Below are 18,794 nucleotides of genomic sequence, written 5' to 3'. Positions count from 1 at the left end.
CGTTATTTGGAAGGCTTAGTCATCCAATGGGACAGTAAGTGAAAACAAGAAATATGGAGAGAGAGAAACTGCTTGTAAGATGCAGTCCTTACTTACAAAGATCCAGAAAATAATTATTACTGAATAGTAACAGCTATGGACAGGATGCTCACAAGGATTTGGGTGTCTACCTCCTATTTATTTCCTTTGGAGTTTCAGCCATAATATTGCTGAGGATCTGGGTCAACAGGTTTAATTCAAAGCCTACCTGAAGTCAAGGGAGAGCCTTCCAGTACTTTGGAAGACATTGTGATATGATTCAGTGAAAAAAAGGAAAAGAATTCCTTAGCAGGGAAAGAACCAAATACCTAACTAATGTACCCTGTCTATATCATTATGTGAGACATTTTCTTCTCCAGAATAAGTACTTCTAAAGCTACATTGTAAAAATCTTCAGTTACTCCAGTAGGTACCTTCAGTAGGTAAACTAAGGCTTCAGGAAAAATACATACTGTATATATAGCATATATTATATATAGTATATAATATATATTTATACGTATACCATAAATAGTAATATATACAGAAGGTATTTATATATGTAAAGTTTTCCTCACTAAAGAGGAAAAACTCAACCGCAAATACTGTTCTTAACTGGGATATAAAAATCAAGAGCCAAAATCTGGCCTCCTGAAGTACCAAATCAACAGGATTTATACATTATTTTTTAAAGAGGGCATAGGAAGGACCTGTATTTTTTCTCTTTCTCTGTCAGCTCACAGATCTCATAGAACTTTTCTGTGAATTCCTTGTGCTCCTTAAGAACAATGCAGTTGTACAGAAAAAAATCCATTTTTTCCAAAATCCGGGAGCTACGGAATTAGATGCTCAGTTGTATACACCTACCACCTAAATGCACATTTCCAAGTGAAGAGCGAGAACAGCAACAGTATGAGTGCACAAGTGAGACAAGAACGCATAGCAGCTAGCTAGCCACACACTGATACGCAAATATGTATTTGCATATGATCTTATGATGCCAGAATGCCAAAAAATTTAATATAATCCTATAATTTGCAGAAAGCAAAAACCAGCACTGCTAGCGCTGCTGCCATTCTCACCACAACATGCTGCAGGTCAAAGACGAGGAGGGAAAAAAATACTACTGTAAGCAGATTTTATCAAATGTTTTTTAGTTTACAAAATGCTTTCGCTGATGGCATTGTGAACCCTACTGGTGTGGTTAATGCTCTGTTCTCTGGCTAGCAGATACTGTGGCTTGGCAACATACCTGTGCTTGTAGTCCTTTAATACCCTGTTAGTATAAAAGGTAGCAGCATCATTCATCTCCTTGACATAAGGGCCTGGTTTAGGAGACTAGGACCATCAATCAACCCATGGCAGCAGGAAACAACAGAAGGAGAAAGGAAGTAAAACATTAGTCAGACACCTTCCCTGATGTATTAGGTATATTACAAAACACCTTCTTGGGTGTAGAAGACTGAAGAACTATGCAGATGAGACTGCAGAGTTCTGCAAGATTTGGAGCTATTCTGGGCCACGCCATCCAGAAGCCCACCGACAGCCCTCCCAACTATCCTGTGTGTCACTCACCACTGCTATCCACCCAAGGGCAGGTATGCTTTCACTGACGGCTGAGAGGTGGTTGAACATTTTACTTCCTCTGTTCCTTTCTCTGAAGTTCTGGATTTCCTGAATCTTCTCTGATATTGGCTTGAGAAGCATTGCCACCTCATTCTGCAAAAACAAACCAACCAAAACAACAACAACAAAAAAATATGACACTGCTGTTACTATGGGTGGTCCAAAACCACCCTGTGGTTCAACGTTGTCCTCACTGCCCATTGATTTAACAGTTGGAAAGAAAGGTCAGCATATTCTCTACATTAAAGTAACAATTTAATTACTCTTCTCTGGTTGCAGCAGCAAAATGCACAGACATTAAGTATTAATAATGTGTTGCAGCAAAAATTGTTCCAGCACTTGCAGCATTTTTACGTGCTGCCCAGGTTAAGACCCATAGAGACCCCATAGCTCAGAACTAGCAGAATGCTTGTATTTTTCATCTGATATCCCTGGAACTTTTTGAGAGTTGTTACACTGGGTTGAGTTTTTCGAGTTATTAACCAAGTTGTTCTTTCTATAAGAAACACAAACTACTTGTTAGATTAGCTCCCTCTTATCATCTGGCAACAAGACTGAGAAAGTAATAAACTAAAGGCAATATCAATTTTAGCTTTCCCTATTGGTAAGTTTTAATGTTTTAATTTCCTTTGGCTGCAAGTAATGTGGGAGCATTTCATGGGAAACATACCGCCTGCAAGCCATGGCTTGGGGAAATTCTCCTGTGTTAATCAGAACCAAATGGTATCCAGGGGAATGACTGTTGAGCGGAAGGAATAGTGTCTGAGTGAAGAGAAAAGCAGAATGAATGCAGAAGCTATCCAAGCTCTTTCCTGTGCACAGTGAATGCTAATCACACTGGCCCAGCGTCTCAGAAAAACTAACTTACCGGGAGAAATTCTTCCACTCAGAAACAGCACATTGAGGGACAAGGAGTCATCAGTTTACAAGCAAAACAACCACTGTACCTTGCAACCCTATATTTCGATAAAAAAAGTCCAATTCTTTATTGCAAAGGTACGCCCGCAGAACCCTTACTACATTCCACCAAAGAGAGTGCACCATTCTGATTTTCCCTGGCACTCCACTTGGAAATCACTCAGGCTGTAGCAGAAATCTATTTTTTCTCACCTTTTCTCAGTGCTACTTGTTTAATGGAATTAAGTGCTTGTTGGAGACAACAAATCCTGGTATTCCTGAGTACTAATGCTGTCATGATACACACAAGATAACGCGTGCATATGCACTACTTGTTCTCTGTCATCTGTAATATATTTCTTTTCACCCTTCCCAAGACCTCAGCTTTACAGAATTTTATGTCACCATAAAATAAGCATATTTGCTACGGATCAACATAAGTCAAAAGCCATTCCCAAAAACAGAACAAAAAGAGGTTCTACACTTTTTAGAAAAAAAATGATCCAGCTATGGAGCCTTAATATTTTAGTGGCAATGTAATTTTGAGAAAGGCCTATGCATCTGAAACGCATAGGGATATTTGGTCTTCTACAACAAAATAGGTTAGGAGAAAAGAAATATTTACAGCATTACTGGGAGATGAAAAGACTTTTTGTTGATGGCTTAATGACCAGCATAAGTCATTAAGTCTGAAAAAGCCCCGAAACCTCTATGATTTGTAGTTCTTAAAAACTAATTTTGTTGCCATAACATGATAAAGTCTGCAGGAATTCTTCTTTCTAATTTTCACTTGTTTACAACATGCTGCAGCTGGTTGGTTCTTTCTTATTTTGCGGGGAAATCTTTCAAGTATGACAGTAGTTAACAAAACTGAAATTTAAGAAAGGGCTTGTTCTACTTTGATACTATGCCAGTTTTCCTCCCATAAAGTCTAAGGGATATTTACAGCCCTTAGCTTACTGTGAATCTTCATGGCCCAGTTCCAGCCAAAGAGAATATCAGGGCTAAAAATACAGCTCCACAAATGCCTGGTATATCTAGACAGCACTGGGAGGCAGCACTTTTCTGTGGATAGGGCACAGGAGCGGGAATCCATAAATGGGGGTTCTCTGCCGCTCTCCCACCAAATTATCATCAGGTATTGCAAAAGCCATGTTACCTTTCCATGCTTTAACTTCCTATATATGAAATTATTTACCTGCTGTAGGTGAACCTGCTCTGGCAGAGGGGTTGAACTAGGTGATCTCCAGAGGTCCCTTCCAACCCTGACCATTCTGTGATTCTGTGAAATGATGCTAATTTAGCTGTTTTATTTTGTAGAATGCTTTGATACGTACAGATAAGAAGGCAAAATTAGGGCCAAACATTTCCCTGAATGATGTTAGACCCATGCCTCCTCCTCCTCCTCCTCCCAGAAAAAGTCCCAACCACTTTTGTGAGGGTTTTCTGTCAGCGGTGCAGACAGAATTTCTATCCCTCAGAACGCAGGACTTAGCCTCTCCAGTGAATCAACTGTTTATAAAAATGTAGTGGATTTCTGTAATTTCACAGAAAAAGCGCCCTGTGGGCATTCTGAGGCTTAAATATATATTGCTGAGGGAAGCAGCTCAAAGTAATCATTCACCTGGCACTGTAGAGACACCCAAAAGAACCACAAAGGGCTTGAGGCTTTGCTCAGCTCTGTCCCACGCAAGACGTACTGGGGGAGCAGTACAGCCCGCCCTCCCCTCGCTGTGCACTTGTCCTGTTCTGCGGTGGCTGCCGGCTGGCTGCACACAATGCGTGTGTGTGTCTGTGCAACCTTCTTGTGATCCAAGTTTCTGTGTAAGGGTTGGATGCAAAGGAATACAGGCCCGCAAGGAATCGCTTAATTGAGTCCTGTCTCCCCACAGTCAGTTCTGAATTTTTAGTTAGTGATTAAACTGCAGATGAGTTATAGTGTATATGGCATATGGGTATAGAAAGGCTCATTAATTCTGGCAGTAATCAGACTTGTTTGGCTCTACAATGCAGAACCAGTTGTGCTGAGGGTTCTAGAAGAATAATCTCTTTATTGCAATGAATATTAAAACAGCTGGTTGTTAATAAAATGATTGTCTATACTGTATCTCTAAGAAAAAATGAATTCAAGGAGATGAATCAGAGCTGTTGGAAAAATCTTCAGCATGCCTTTGGCATGTGCTAGATAAAATTTCTTGTCATTTAAGACACAGCACAGTTGTTTAACAGAAATTTAAGAGTCTGTACAAACACCATTCCTATTATAATATCAGTTTTGCTGAAATGTTTAAAAATGCAACAGTGGCACAACTTAGAAATATCAAAAGTAATTCCCAGTATACCTTTGTCCTTTTTTAGAACCTACTAAAATCAGATGGTCTTTTAGAATATTAATACCTAAACAACCAGCCATCTTTGATCCATGTGTTATAATTCTTATTAGAAAATCAAGAGTAGTAAGACTACTGCAGTGATTAGCCGAAACACTCTGAAGAAGTTACATCATGCAACAAGAACTGTCTTAGGCTTTGGCTTCAGATACTTAACGGTCTCAGCCCAGTCTCATAAAATGGCCTGGCATACCGGTATTCCAGCAGACCGCACCAAACAGACTTTCTTCTCCTTCACATTTTTGTAGTACTCACATGAGAAGTTCCCCAGATGACAGGTTTAACAGGACTGGGGCACATGGATTTAATTCAGGAGAACGGCCAAACTTTTGAGTTTTGTGATTTTTTGTGATTTGCTTGTGAAGTTACAGTAAACTGAGTGGCTTGCTTAAACTTTGGCTGCTTGAGCCACTGATTACTTGAAAACCTCAGCTTTCATTTGAGAAAACTGTTATTTTTGCAGGACCATTGGTGTCCAGAAACCTACCAGCATGAATCACAAAGGCGCAAAACCCAGCAGGTAAACAAAACCACAGTTTTTAAAGATCTTATGTATTTTTAAGCTAATCTTACATGGTTTTGAGGGGTGAGATTGTTTACTGAAGAATTTTTATGTTGATGGGTGGCAACACAATTCAAACCTCGCTATTATAGTGTTTAAAGCAACCTGACCTATTATGAAAAAAACATGGTGAGGGAACAAATACCCTTTTAAGTTATGCTGACTGAGGGGGTGGCAACCTTTGGCGTAGGAGCAGTAAAAGAAAGCATTTGGGATCGGCAGCCCCTTCATTTTACTCAGCTGCATCCAGAACAGCATGACTACAACCTTTATTCCACGGTGTACAGTTCTGTTATTTTGTTCTGTCAGTTCAAAATCTCCATCGTACTTGCATTGTATTTTTCACAGGCAAGTCTGAAACATGGAGCTGATTTGAATCAACTGTCTTTGTGTAAGTTGGCAAGTAGTGCAGCCTAACAGGAATGGTTCTGTAGAGCAAAACAGTTGGTGCTGAGGACCCGACATTCACACTGTACGCATGGCGGGGGGAGGGGGGGGCTGTATTTTGGACTAGCTGTAAACCGTGGTTTAGCTGCTGTCTGGGAGTTCATCTTCCATTTCACTTCATCAGAAAGATAACCACTTTGTACACTCGAAAACTGCTTTACAGTGTGAATCACAGCATAGTAAATGGGGCTGATTTGAAGGAAATATATAGTCCCACTGTGAACTAAAACACTAATGTCGACACAGCCATTATCTCTGCAAACAGCCTAGTACAGTCCTATCCCACATTTCATCCTTTCAAGGGATGAAAGATGTCATGGATAGCGTCTGCCGCACTCAACACTAACAATTTAAAAGGTGAGCATCTGCTCTCAGCTGAGACTTGATTCCCTCTACTGTAAATGAAGAGAGAGATGTCCCTGAGGAATTCTTTCCACCTATTAATACACGTTAGAAGACTATATATTAGAAGACATTAATAGATGTGAAGACTGCACTCTGGAGGTGCTGCCATTTACTGTAAAGAAAGCCTAGAAAGACACCTTACACAACACGCCTACCTTGACAGTTAAAGCTGATGAGCAAAATCCCTTCCTGTGTCTATAGGAATAAGATACTGGTAGCTCAGTGACCACCAGTGAGATGCATTTCTGCTACGAGTGGCTATGATTCTAGAACTAAAATAGTTTTAGATTAACTGTAATTTCCCTCATTTTCTATTTTGTAAAAGGCAATCTGTAAAGGAGACTTTTAAGCTTTAGTTAGCCCTTCTTTTGTATATATGTCATTTAAGAAAGGCTTGTCTTTTTTTGTTGTAGCTGTGTATCAACAGTCTGAACGGAATCAGTGTTCAGATCAGGCTAAGGAATAACCTATTTCTTTAAATGTATAGAAAAAATATTTTTTTCCAGAGGTGAATCTAAGCTACTTGGTAACTTTGAGCCTCCCAATGCTGCATCTGGATTCCTCAAATGCTTAGTTTTAAAAAAAATTTCATTATTACTTCCATAGTGAAATATTACCAGCTTTTGTTGGCAGCTGTCAAACTGTTGTTTTAGCACTGCCTATCTCCATCTCTCCTTGCAGAAAGTGTTTCACATTTGGTACCACAGTTTTGCTCTTAAAGTTGCAGTATAACCTACTGCACCTTAATCCTATGCTTTTTCTGCAAGCGTTTGCTGATTGGCAGTAGAGACCATCAGTAAAATCTTTCTCTATGATCACTACATTCACGTCCCTTTAGTATTCTGGTATCTTCAGGGTTCAAAGATCTCCTCCTAATTAACTACAGAGAGACATTAATTTATTCTGGTGTCTGTAATCTTCAACATAATGGTGTAACAAGTGTTTGATTTGTTTGTCAATAGTACAGGTTTTGCCACTTCAACTCACTGCTGTGCAACAGCAGGACTATGACACAGAGAGACAAATCTGCAGAAATGTCTGGTCAGCTTCATCAGCACAGAAGCTTAGACACATTTGTGTGCTTCCAAAGTGACTTAATTGGTATTTGGCTTTTATTCCTCTTAGATAGCACATAAATTCTCAATCTAACAGCCAATATTAGCTGTAGCAATTTTTTGCTTTGAGGGGAAAAAAAAAGGGAAGACAAAACCATAACCCCACGTGACAAATTACTAGTTTGATCATTTGTGGGTTTGTTTTGAACTGTAAACTCTGAGGGAGGGTACATGGAGAGGAGCGTGAAAGACAAATAGCTTCTAACCAGTGGAGAAATCCAAGGCCTGGTACAAACCGCATGCATCAGTTTAGAGCAGAGTGGAATCACACCCAACACTTTTGGCCAGTACCCTGGCTGTTTTTTAAATGGACTTAAAATGTGCTATATATTGTTTCCCTGTACACTACAGGTCTCCATGGGCAGTATGTTTAACAAGGAAGGGTCCTCCTGCTTTAGGCACACAGGAACCATCTCGCACCATCAACAAGAACAATTACACAAATGAACTATTTTCAACCTTTCGATTTACTACTCCTCAATCTTTGCGGCTGTGATCATACTCCGTGTCAGTGGGGCCCCGGGCACTCCAGGTCGCAACATTTTGTCAGAAAGTAGTGTTCTGTTGAGCCACAATTGTTTTGTTCACAACATCTGAGATCTGGTGAGCCTTTGCCAAGACCAGCTAGGTTTCACATGGTGTATGTCCCAGGACAGGGATATTAGATTGTGCAGACTTCCAGGCTTGGACATTCATGTGTTTCAGTCATGTCTCAGATCTCCTCAGAGACAAACTCGAAGACTGAAAAGTTCAATAAGCAGTCCTGGAGTCAGCATAACTTTCAGAATTCAAAAATCATTGGTTGTGGTCTGATGTACAACAAAGTAAAATTAGAAAAAAATGAAATAACCTGTGAATCGAAAAGCCCTGCTCTTCAGTCAGCAATATCCCCAGTGCTTTCCCTTTTAGAAGATCATGCACAGTCTAGAAATCCTGGGAAACAATTTGGTAGCACAGAGAAAGGAGTGTACTGGTTTGTATTTGTGTTTAGCAGAAATGAAGAATATGATACTTAATAGGAAAGGAAGCGTCCAATCAGCATAACTCAGGGGGATCTCCCATGGTGCAGTCTGAATATGAACATTGCTACAGGGATTGAAAATTAGCCTGGTGATTTTAGGACATTGTTTTAGGACACAGCAGAATTCCAGGAAGAGCCTGTAGGATCCCCAGAATTGCGTAGCGGGCATGTCAGATGAGCAGCTAGACAAGACACACAGTTATCATCATCGATAGTGTCTTCCCTATGGGGTGATGCTGTTCTTAGTCCAAGTACAGACGAACAGCAGTAAACACGTGCAAGGAGCCTTTGCTTACTGCAGCCTGGTTCTTGCACAAAATGTGAATGGCTGGAGAGTCTGTGTCTGGTGGTGTTCATGTGAGTCAGTCTAGAGGTGTGCAATAATGTGCCTCTCTGGCTCTATTTCTCTTCCGTACAGGCTGGGAGATGTAGCACTGATCATGGCCCTTCTGTATTGCCTGGATGCCTAGGTGTCTCGGAGCCTTCTTATGGCTGAGTGCACTGCCCCTGGGGTAGAACTGAATCTCAAATGCATCCATCTTTTCATTGCAGGGGCAATTAATCCGGGAGTTTGGGCAAACGCAAGTGAGGAAAGAGAAATGGTACAAGGACACCTACAGAAGTTAACTACAAGAAAGACACTGGGGTGCTGGAGCTTGTCCAAAGAAGAGCAATGAAGCTGGTGAAGGGTCTAGAGAACAAGTTTTATAAGGAGCAGATAAGGGAACTGGGGTTGTTTAGCCTGGAGAAAAGGAGGCTGAGGGGAGACCTTATCGCGCTCTACAACTACCTGAAAGGAGGCTGTAGTGAGGTGGGGGTCAGTCTCTTCTCCCAAGTAACAAGTGATAGGACAAGAGGAAACAGCTTCAAGTTGTGCCAGGGGAGGTTTAGATTGGATATTAAGAAAAATTTCTTCACTGAAAGGGTTGTCAAGCATTGGAACAGGCTGCCCAGGGAAGTGGTTGATACCTCCAGTGGTCCCTGAAGGTATTTAAAAGACGTGTAGATGTGGCACTTAAGGACATGGTTTAGTGGTCGACTTGGCAGTGTTAGGTTTATAGTCGGACGCGATGATTTTAAAGGTCTTTTCTAACCTAGATGATTCAATGATTCTGTGATCAGAAAATATAATGAGCTTGAGGCTGGTTAAATGAAGTCAAGCACCTTTGAGATGAAATTATGAGATAACAGGTGTCAGAGGTCTATCTGGACCTGAAACTGAGTAAGAATTTCCAACAATATCCAAAAATGAGCCTGTGAACACTATGAGGCAGCAGGCTAGTGACTGAAAACTGTCAGTTGGTCCATCATTGCGGCTGTGACCACATGTCGCATGCAGTTGTAGGCTTGCTGATAACAGAAGTATGTCAACAGTTTGGCAAGATTTCAGAGAACAGGAGGGGGGAAGGGTTTCCCTTTGGAGCTCAGCACTCTCAGGCTCTGTCCATGTCACTCTTGGCACCTTCTGAAAGTTTGGGACCTGAGGACCTTAAAAGGACTGAACCAAATTTTTCCTTAAGCTATTTTTAGATACAGAGGTGCAGGTTTGCTGCAGTCAACTGAGTAGAATGGAAGCAAAACTTGGCTCAAACTCTTTTGCATAAGTAAGTAATAAATTAATGAGGCGAGAAGTATCCTGCTCTTCATATTTCTGGAAAACAGTAAGGGTGATCCCAGTAAGCATGAGGAAAAGCAGTGGGAAATGGAACGACATAAGCAAGTCAAGGTAATTAGAAAACAAATCCTGCTAGGATGCAGAATAAGAAGTCCCAGGCGTCCTGTTATTGAACTGCCCTCTAAAAATAGAGGAGAAACAAATGAGCCATCTTAAACTGACAGAGTAGGGAACTGTGAATATTCATCTTTGATTTCTAGATAAAAATTCTGAGAATAAGTCCTTTATTCAAAGAAATTGCCACAGCCATTCTACTCCTACAACAGATTTTTTGCTTGACTATAAAAACCTAAAAACCTCAGGATTTGTTCCCATGGCTCTAAGTCTAACTTCAAATACAGTTTCTTGGGTTTCAAGGTTTTTTTCCCTTTTCTAGGAAAAAAAGGGATACCTCTCACTTTCTTCCACCCCTCTCCTCCCACCTGTGGGCAGAATCCAGTTATTTAAGCTAGGTATTTAATTGGAATGTTTGTCTGCACAATGTTGGTAATTAAATCCATGAGCTCTGGCAATCATATGAACTCAGCATTTTTTTTTAATGAGAAATTACGTAATCATTTATAGTCTGAACTGCATCTGTCATTTAAATCTGTTTGTAGTACTTCTTACCATGAGTATGCTCATCCTGGATATGTTTATATTGATTCACAGAAAAACTTAACTCATTAACTAGTTCCCAGTGTGGGAACAATGGATCATTCCTGCCCTCAAAGCAACTCTTAAAATTGTTTGAACTCTTAAAGTGAAATGAAACAACTCATAAAGAGAAGATAGTATATAAGTTAGATTCACAAAGAATTCAGCACAGTGACTTTGAGCAGTGATCTCGTACATTAGAATTCTTGACCATAAATTAAAAAAAAAATTGTTAAACAGATAAACCTGCTCAGGAATACTAATAACTTTTAAAATTGTTATACAATAAAGTAATAATGTTTAAATCAGAACTGTATTTGGCTTAGACTATGGGGGATAGAAAATTCAGATCCAAACTATTTCATAATGTTTTGTGAAGGTTTATGTTAAAATCTGTGCTCTGAATTGTGCAAGCAACATGTAAGCATGAGGTCTCAAAACACCTTTTAAAACTTCTCACAGAATATAGCAATATTCTATTTTTTTTCCTTCTCCATCATCTCCGTACTAACTCATATATAGTAAAAAAATTAGAATAGACTTTTTTTTGCCTTAATATTGGAAGTTTGGTGTCAGAAAATAATTTCTAATAAGTGGATTAACTGAAAAATCCCATCTTGCTGAATGAGCCTGTATCCAGCAGCCATTAGCTAGGATATACACAAACAGGAATATCAACTGGTGGTTTTGTCATGTGATCTCTTCCACTGCACATACAAATATAGAACATGACCATAAAAAGTAACAGAACATGCTCTCTGCAAAGTAATTTATTGCAGTTGATGCTAGATTGGTATGCCAGCTGGAATTACCTACTCGGCTCCTACTATTTTCACATATACAGATAATAAAGGCTGTGCACTGCAACAGATTCCGAATGAAAAAATATCAACATTATTAACAAGAAGCAAAGCTCTGCAAAAATAACTTCTGCGAGCTTAACTGTTTGAAAATGTTTGCTAGTGAATAAGAGTTAAAGAGCTAAATGAATACTAGGGCTTCAACATTTTCATAGAGGGGAAAAATATTGCTTTTTGTACAATACACATTTCTCTCTTTGCTGAGCACAAAAATCTAAGGATTACTATACATATAGGAGCTTTCTTTTTGTTTGAATTCCTTATTCATTAGTTTGTAAGCTGCAAGAGCTGAGCTAATTTATTTTTCCAGGGCATTTTCCCCTCCCTTTTTTTTTTTAAAGGCACCATGTATGACATCCCAACATGACAGGAACTCAGTAAATCCCCTCAGTCTCCACACCGCTGTCTCTGAATGTCTACAAAGCTACTATGCCATAATCGCAACTCGCTGGCTCATTCACAGCTTTACATTATAAAGCAAACAGTCTAGACAGCTGAATGACAGAATTACTGTCTTTTCTCTTGCATTTATAGATATGCTGTCATCTTCATTTGCTTTTCTCTACTCTGTGCATTCTGATACACTAATGATTAGCTTTCCTGTTTGGATTCCACACTGACTCCGTGGCTCTGGGCTACAAATACAACCAGAGCCCAGATGACATCACATCAATAAGGTCCTGGGGGTGAGGGGGAGGACCCCTGCTTCTTTCCTTCTCCTGTGTTAGCTGGTGACAACCAGCTTTTTCAAAATGGTTAATCAATGTGGCTTTACAATAGGATTTTTTTTCCCCACTGAGATGGATACATAAAAAGCCTCGTGCCTGGAACCGTCACTCTCTGCAGAGGAAAATACTGCTCAAGTTGCACAGAACAGGCAGCCTTCAATTATTTTAAGGTCTGTCTATAGCACAGATGAATGTATCTGTGCAAAAAATACGTGCAAAAAAGAGAAAATGAATGAACAACAACATGTGTTTGGATGTCTATAAAAATGTGTACCTAACAGTCTTTATGTTAAAAAACCTTAAGTAATTGGACTGGGCTTGTTTTCACTGAGAAAGAAAATTTAGTCTGTAATATTCCTGGTATTTTAACTTTGAAATTATGTGTACACACATATGATGTGGCATTTCCTCGGTGTTAAAACATAGTTAAATGATAAAAGTATACTTTCTTGCCTTCAACATGTTGCAGAAATCTATGCAAGCCTGATAATGTGCAACTAAGACATACTGATACACACGGGCAGCTCTGGTGATGTTTATGACAAGTTTTTATTACTTGTCTCTTTTCTTAATGCTTCTGTAACTGCCATTCTGGACTGCTGGAGAATCTCTTTTTACATCTGTTCTTTTTTTTTTTAACTTGTTTTGTTGCTATTTTTTAAATGAAAGTTCCTAAATTTTACAGTTGAAATAATCTCAAAGCCTTGACTTGAGTGGGGAGAAGCGACTGCCATTCTCACTTGAAAAGCTGGGAAAATCATACTGACAGCACATCAGCACAGGAGGCCAAAGACTGAGCCATACCTTTTAATTTTACCAGAGCTGGGACAATACCAACACTTCAAAACATTACATTACAGGCCATCAGAAACTGTTCATTGGGGAATATTTTACCTATGAGCATGAAGAGTTTTGTGGGTCACTGGGTGCCATTGTATTCACAGCCAATATAAATGACTGCTTGAGGCCTGTACCAATGGGAATTTTGCCTGTTCTCTGTGAGTCATGACCCACTTTTACTCTCTGAGATCAGGGACAGCTGGAAAAATAACTGATCCCTTCTTGCTTGGAACTCTCTAAATCTAAAGTCTCGTCTGGAATATCTGTGCTTTTTTTTTTCCTTGAGTACCCTTGCCATTAAAGCATACTGATTAGAAAAACTTCTAATTTGTGTCTCTAAGAACAATAGTGACAGCAAAATTTCAATAATTTATATCAGTGGCAGAGAGTTCTGATTTGAAAATACGGAGTTTAATGAACTATGGAGCAGGGAGTTGGTAGAAAAAGACAGAACTGAAGGCTGTGTAGAGACTGTGCAAGTGATGTCTTCATTCTCTGCACATTGCAAGAAGGAAGATTAGATCATGGTCCCACAGAAAGGCTGCATGATTGCTATTCCCAGGAATGACACAGTTCTATTGGCCAAAACCTTGTGCCCTCCAGAAACTACAGATGAGATTTCATAACAACTCTGCAGCTTCCCTGAGCTTTCTAGTTGTGAGGGGAGGATTTAAATAGCTGCCACTAAAATAAGTATATAAATCAACTTGATATAAATTGTTTTTTCATTTTCTTGACAGAACACTTTGCCTGCCTTCCAGAATTGGCCTAAGCTGGACCTCAAATTGGAGAATACTGAGTCTAGGGACCAGTATTGTTTTTTCTCTCAATAGCTTATCCCCTGACTTCAAAGTCTGTCAGAGCATCCCTGTGTGGCTAGTAAAAAGCCATTCTATTCCATGGCATTTCCAGCTTTCCAGAGAAACACTGATCCCACTTACAGCCGTAAAGTGGAAATCTCCTTTGGTTTCTTCAATGATCTTGTATGTATTGGTACAGAAAAGGTTCTTAACTCTGAACCATGGCTTTGTGATTATTACAGTGCCATGCTAATAACAATGAAAGCAAGCCTCTAAGTGCACTGTATAAGTAAAGTAACAAATAAAAGCAAACACAGGGATTGATATTAAACATACGGGAACACAGCCTTTTTAATATACTGCCTCTTGAAATGCTAGGTCACTTTTCTTACCTCTTGAGGCTCTTGACATTGAGATGCTAACACCAGAAAAGATCTCTGCGCTTGGAAAGCAGCACGTACCATCTCTGCCTGTAACAAAAGGAGGAATATAAATTAAACCTTAGCCTGTAACCTCCAATACCTCTTCTTGGCAGCTCAAAGTCAAGTGTGACAGCTCAAATCTTTCTTGCTGCTTCTCATCTAAATCACAGCAACACTCACTGGAAGAAATGTATTACAGTACTGGCTTAGCTATAAATTTTTTTGAAATCTAAGGTTAAGTTCCCTATCTTCTTCAGATAGGAAATAAAATGAATTGATATGAAGTCTTTTGGTTACCATTAGTAGGATTAGCCACATGAGGACTTAATTTTAAAACTTCAGAGAATGTCTAGGCATTTTAATGGAGATGTTTATACTTGCATGCATAATAACAAATTATTACCACTGAGAGTGGCAACCTGCAAACTTTCTGTTGAACTGTAACTAGGCTGTAGTGGTATTTAAGAAGAGTTGAGCTTGGCATATTTGCTGAGGGACTATGCTATAATTCATTCCTTGCCTGTCCTCTGTGAGCAGACCCTAAGATCGATGGCTATGAGAGATAGTGGCTGAAGATTTTTGGGCAATTTTCCCACACAGAACTCTAGGGATAAAGCTGCACCTGACAGCTTGTTTACATGCTGACACGGGAGGTAAATCTCTGCACTCCCCAGTGTTCCATACTGTTCAAACTTCTGCTCTTTTTCAGCTTTTTTGAACACAACACATTTTCTGTACATTATGAACAGTGTACATTGATTAGAATCTAATCACTATTTCAGCATCACCTATACCTCATTCGACGAGTAGTGACTAGGAGAAAGCATTATTGGTATAGAAAAGAACTATTCATAACGACTGTATATTGCTAAGTAAAAACCAAACCAAACCAATGCTGTTAAGTTAATCTAATATGAATAGGTACATTTACAATCACTTTGTGAAAGGGTGGGGAAGCTCATGCTGTTTTTCCTTGGGGTTTCTTCAATCTAAAAAGAAAATAAGGAGATTTTATATACAGGCCTATGTGGGTGCAACTTAAAATACATAAAAGTCAGGAAATTTGAAGTTGTAGCTAAGTAAACGTGTTTATTCATCTTAAAATGTGATGGCATGCATAAAACATAATCTGTTAAGATGAAAATCACTGCAAGGAAGATGGTAAGAGAGGCCCAACTTGGATGGTATTTGGGGAGAAGGGGATATTATGTTCTGACAGGCTGAGATTTGGAAGAGGGTAATCATCTCTATAAATAGATAAAGAAATAAATAATAAGGGAAATTGTATGAGACTAGGAAACTTAAATTTTCCAGACATAGACATAAATACCATCAGTAATAGCAAGGTTTAGATATTCTTAGACATTTCAGAGGACTGACTTTTTGGTACAGAAATTCATAAAACAACAAAGTGTGTGCTATTTTAAGCTTGGGGTTTTTTGTGCGAGGAGGATCTTGCAGAACAGCTTACCAAAAACTAATGTTCTAGGAGGAAGTGATTATGAATGGATTTGGTTCTTCTTAAATTGCAAGATGGAAAAAAAATAAATCTATAGCTAAGGCTTGGTATTTTAGCATGGCAAACTTTTAGAAAATAGAAAGATCAGTGAATGAAGATGACTGGCATGAAGAACTTAATGATTTGAATGCAGGAAAGGATGGATTTACATTAAGAATAGAAATAATCTATGCATGCTAGGCAGGAAGGAGAAATTGTAGGAAAGGGCTAGAGTGAATGGGCTAGAAATGAATAACTAACTAAAGCAAGATACTAAGAATAGATACAAAACCCCCAAAGAGTGAGAAGAAGCCTTGATTATCAAGGAGAACTCTTTTTCAGGCATTATAAAATATAGAAGCAAAGGAATGATGGATAGAGGCCTTGTTGAACTGTACCTTGCACAGAAAAGTAAAACAAAGCCATATTTTTTTTAGCTACTGGAACAATAAAGAAATAAAGTGATTAAGTGAGTCCATGGCAGTGACCTGAAGGGTAAGTTGGGCATGCCTACATTATTCTTGGTGTATAGCTTACCTGTTGTTGAATAAATGGTTTTCCCCAATTTCAAGGAAGTTGATGTACATGAAGGTATTGAAAGGATAGCTAAGGAGAATGATGATAATCAATGGGAATTATATCATTTAAAGGGAAGTCAAATGTATATATAACTTAGTGTGACAAAATCATTTGGTCCATATTATCTTCGTTCTAGAGTACTGAAGACACTGGCAGATGGAAGCACAAGTAGAAAAGATTTTAAATATATATCATTTGGAGATAGTACCAGCCGACAGAAGTATGCAATGATGTATTGGGCAAATATGCCCAAGAAGAGGGGGAAAAAGTATGTCAAGTGATATCACGGCTGTTAGTTTGACTTCAGCACTGTGCACATTTAGAATGGATCTGAAACCAGTGATTAAAAACACATATGAGAATTAAAAATGGGAGAAATTACAATGGGATTATCTGTGGTTAAAATTAGGGATTGGGGGATTGTTTACAGTTTTCAGTTTCTTAGACAAGGATAATGTGTTAGATCTAGTATATTTAGATATTATATAAAATGCTTGTTGTGGGTCCTCATAGGAAACTCATACTTTAAGTGGAAATGATGCAAATTAGTGTCTAGTACAGGTGATGTTATTTGAAAGGAGGAAAGTTGTTAGTCGTGTTTCTTAAGGGATTAGTTTTAGGAACCATCATTATGTTTATTAGTGTTCTAAGAGCAAGAATTAGATGTGTACTCATAAAATCCACGGGCAACACAAAGTTAGGAGGTTTTAATATTGTTGAGGATTCAGTCATCACTTGAGAAGAGTAAGTCAACTTTGTTGGCACAGGTAATATGAATAGGATAAAACTTAGCAGTTCTCTCCCCCGCCCCTTTAAAACAATGCATAATTTTGGGTGTAAACACAGAACTGATTATTTGGACATGCCGAAGAGTGGAAAATGCAAGTATAAAAGCCAGGAAGGTAGCTTTGTGAAAAAAGCTTATTGCAGTTCTACAATAGATGCAGCAAAATATTTTTAGTAGAGCTAAAGATGTGTTAGTACCATCAGAGAGGACCTCCTCTGGAATTCTGTGTAAAGCACTAGTCATCTGTGTAAAATAAAGATGAGCTTAAATCAGAACTGATACAGAGAAAACCTATTTGGATGTTTAGAGCAATGAGTATCTGTCATACAAAGATAAATTTTAAAAGTTTCACTTGTTTTGCTTAGCAACATAGTGGCTGAGGAATAGGATTCTTTCTCATACAGAATGTAAATAACAGAGAAGGAAGAAAATGGTAGTGTCAGCACATGATCACAGGTCTGTAAACTGGCTCATGAATAATCATAGATTCAAATTTAAAAGATTTCCAACTATCCAAAAAGTGAAGTTCAGAAGGGATCTTCCACATTCCTACAAAGAACCGGCATTATTTTAAGACAGAGCTTTAAATGCCAATTAAACAGATAATAAAACATGAGCAAATTGCTCTTAGATATAGAAAATTGAGATTGTTTTGTGAGTTCTTGAACATATACTGAGCTGGTGGCATCAATAAGGTTTGAAAAATGTGTCTGCCTGGCCCGTTGTTTACACTGCGTTAAATCCATGCTTTTGGGTTCCCACTCGTCACTCATGGAGGCTAAGGAAGACTTTTTTCTCCACTCAGAATATGAAGTAACAACTGGTTTCTTGTCCGAATTTTCACCTCTTTCTGCTGAAGCACTGGAATTTGGCCAGAGCTGGAGAAAGACTGTTGCATGATGTACAATGATGTTCCTAAAAGACTGACATTCCTTGAGTATGCCTTACACATGTGTCTTGCTCACCTGACCAATGTTAACACTATTATTTGATGTGGAATCAGGATGTACTTGACATGTATTGCTCTTTTATATTTATTATTCCTCCTCCTTTACTGGAGAGTGTGGCCAAGACCACTTTCTCAAAATGTCTGGGAGCTGCCTTTAAGAATCTGCTATTGAGGGCATTCAAGCCATTGGTAACACTTTTTGAGTTACCTCTGGTGCATTAAAAATGTGGCTTTTTGCATTTTCTTATTATCCTAAATTTATTATAGGATGTTGGAAACGTTCAGTGGTCAGTGGACTGGATATTGATCGCAAGGCTTGTGCTGTATGCCCAGAATTTATCCAGCCCCAAAAGCTTCTGGTTGTGCAGGGATCAGAGTACTCACGTCTCTCACCTTTGAATTTAAATCTTAATCAAAGGATAGTGCTAACAGTTTTTGCATTTTACAAGCAGAATTTTATAAGACTTCTGCCACAGTTATGTCCTTCTTTCTCCAACAGCATTAAAAATGGCTTTCTGAGTTTTACTATTTCTGAGCAT

At 38.8% G+C, this 18,794-nt stretch overlaps 1 protein-coding gene across 2 annotated transcripts in view; it reads right to left on the bottom strand.

Moving 5' to 3' along the window:
* CAP2 (CAP, adenylate cyclase-associated protein, 2 (yeast)) overlaps positions 1 to 18,794 on the bottom strand; it is a 56,169-nt gene that overhangs the window by 20,536 nt on the left and 16,839 nt on the right. For both annotated transcript variants that reach the window (XM_009884170.1, XM_009884171.1), the window contains 3 exons: positions 14,413 to 14,490; positions 1,594 to 1,737; positions 1,271 to 1,356 (listed from right to left, as the gene is read on the bottom strand). In XM_009884170.1, coding sequence (XP_009882472.1) covers positions 1,271 to 1,356; positions 1,594 to 1,737; positions 14,413 to 14,490 — 308 coding nt within the window. The remainder of the gene's footprint in view (positions 1 to 1,270; positions 1,357 to 1,593; positions 1,738 to 14,412; positions 14,491 to 18,794) is intronic.

The sequence above is a fragment of the Charadrius vociferus genome, unplaced genomic scaffold (genome assembly GCF_000708025.1).
Source record: "Charadrius vociferus isolate BGI_N301 unplaced genomic scaffold, ASM70802v2 scaffold444, whole genome shotgun sequence".
Taxonomy (NCBI): domain Eukaryota; kingdom Metazoa; phylum Chordata; class Aves; order Charadriiformes; family Charadriidae; genus Charadrius; species Charadrius vociferus.
Note: the sequence above shows the minus strand (reverse complement) of the source record. Positions and strands in the feature narration are given on the sequence as shown.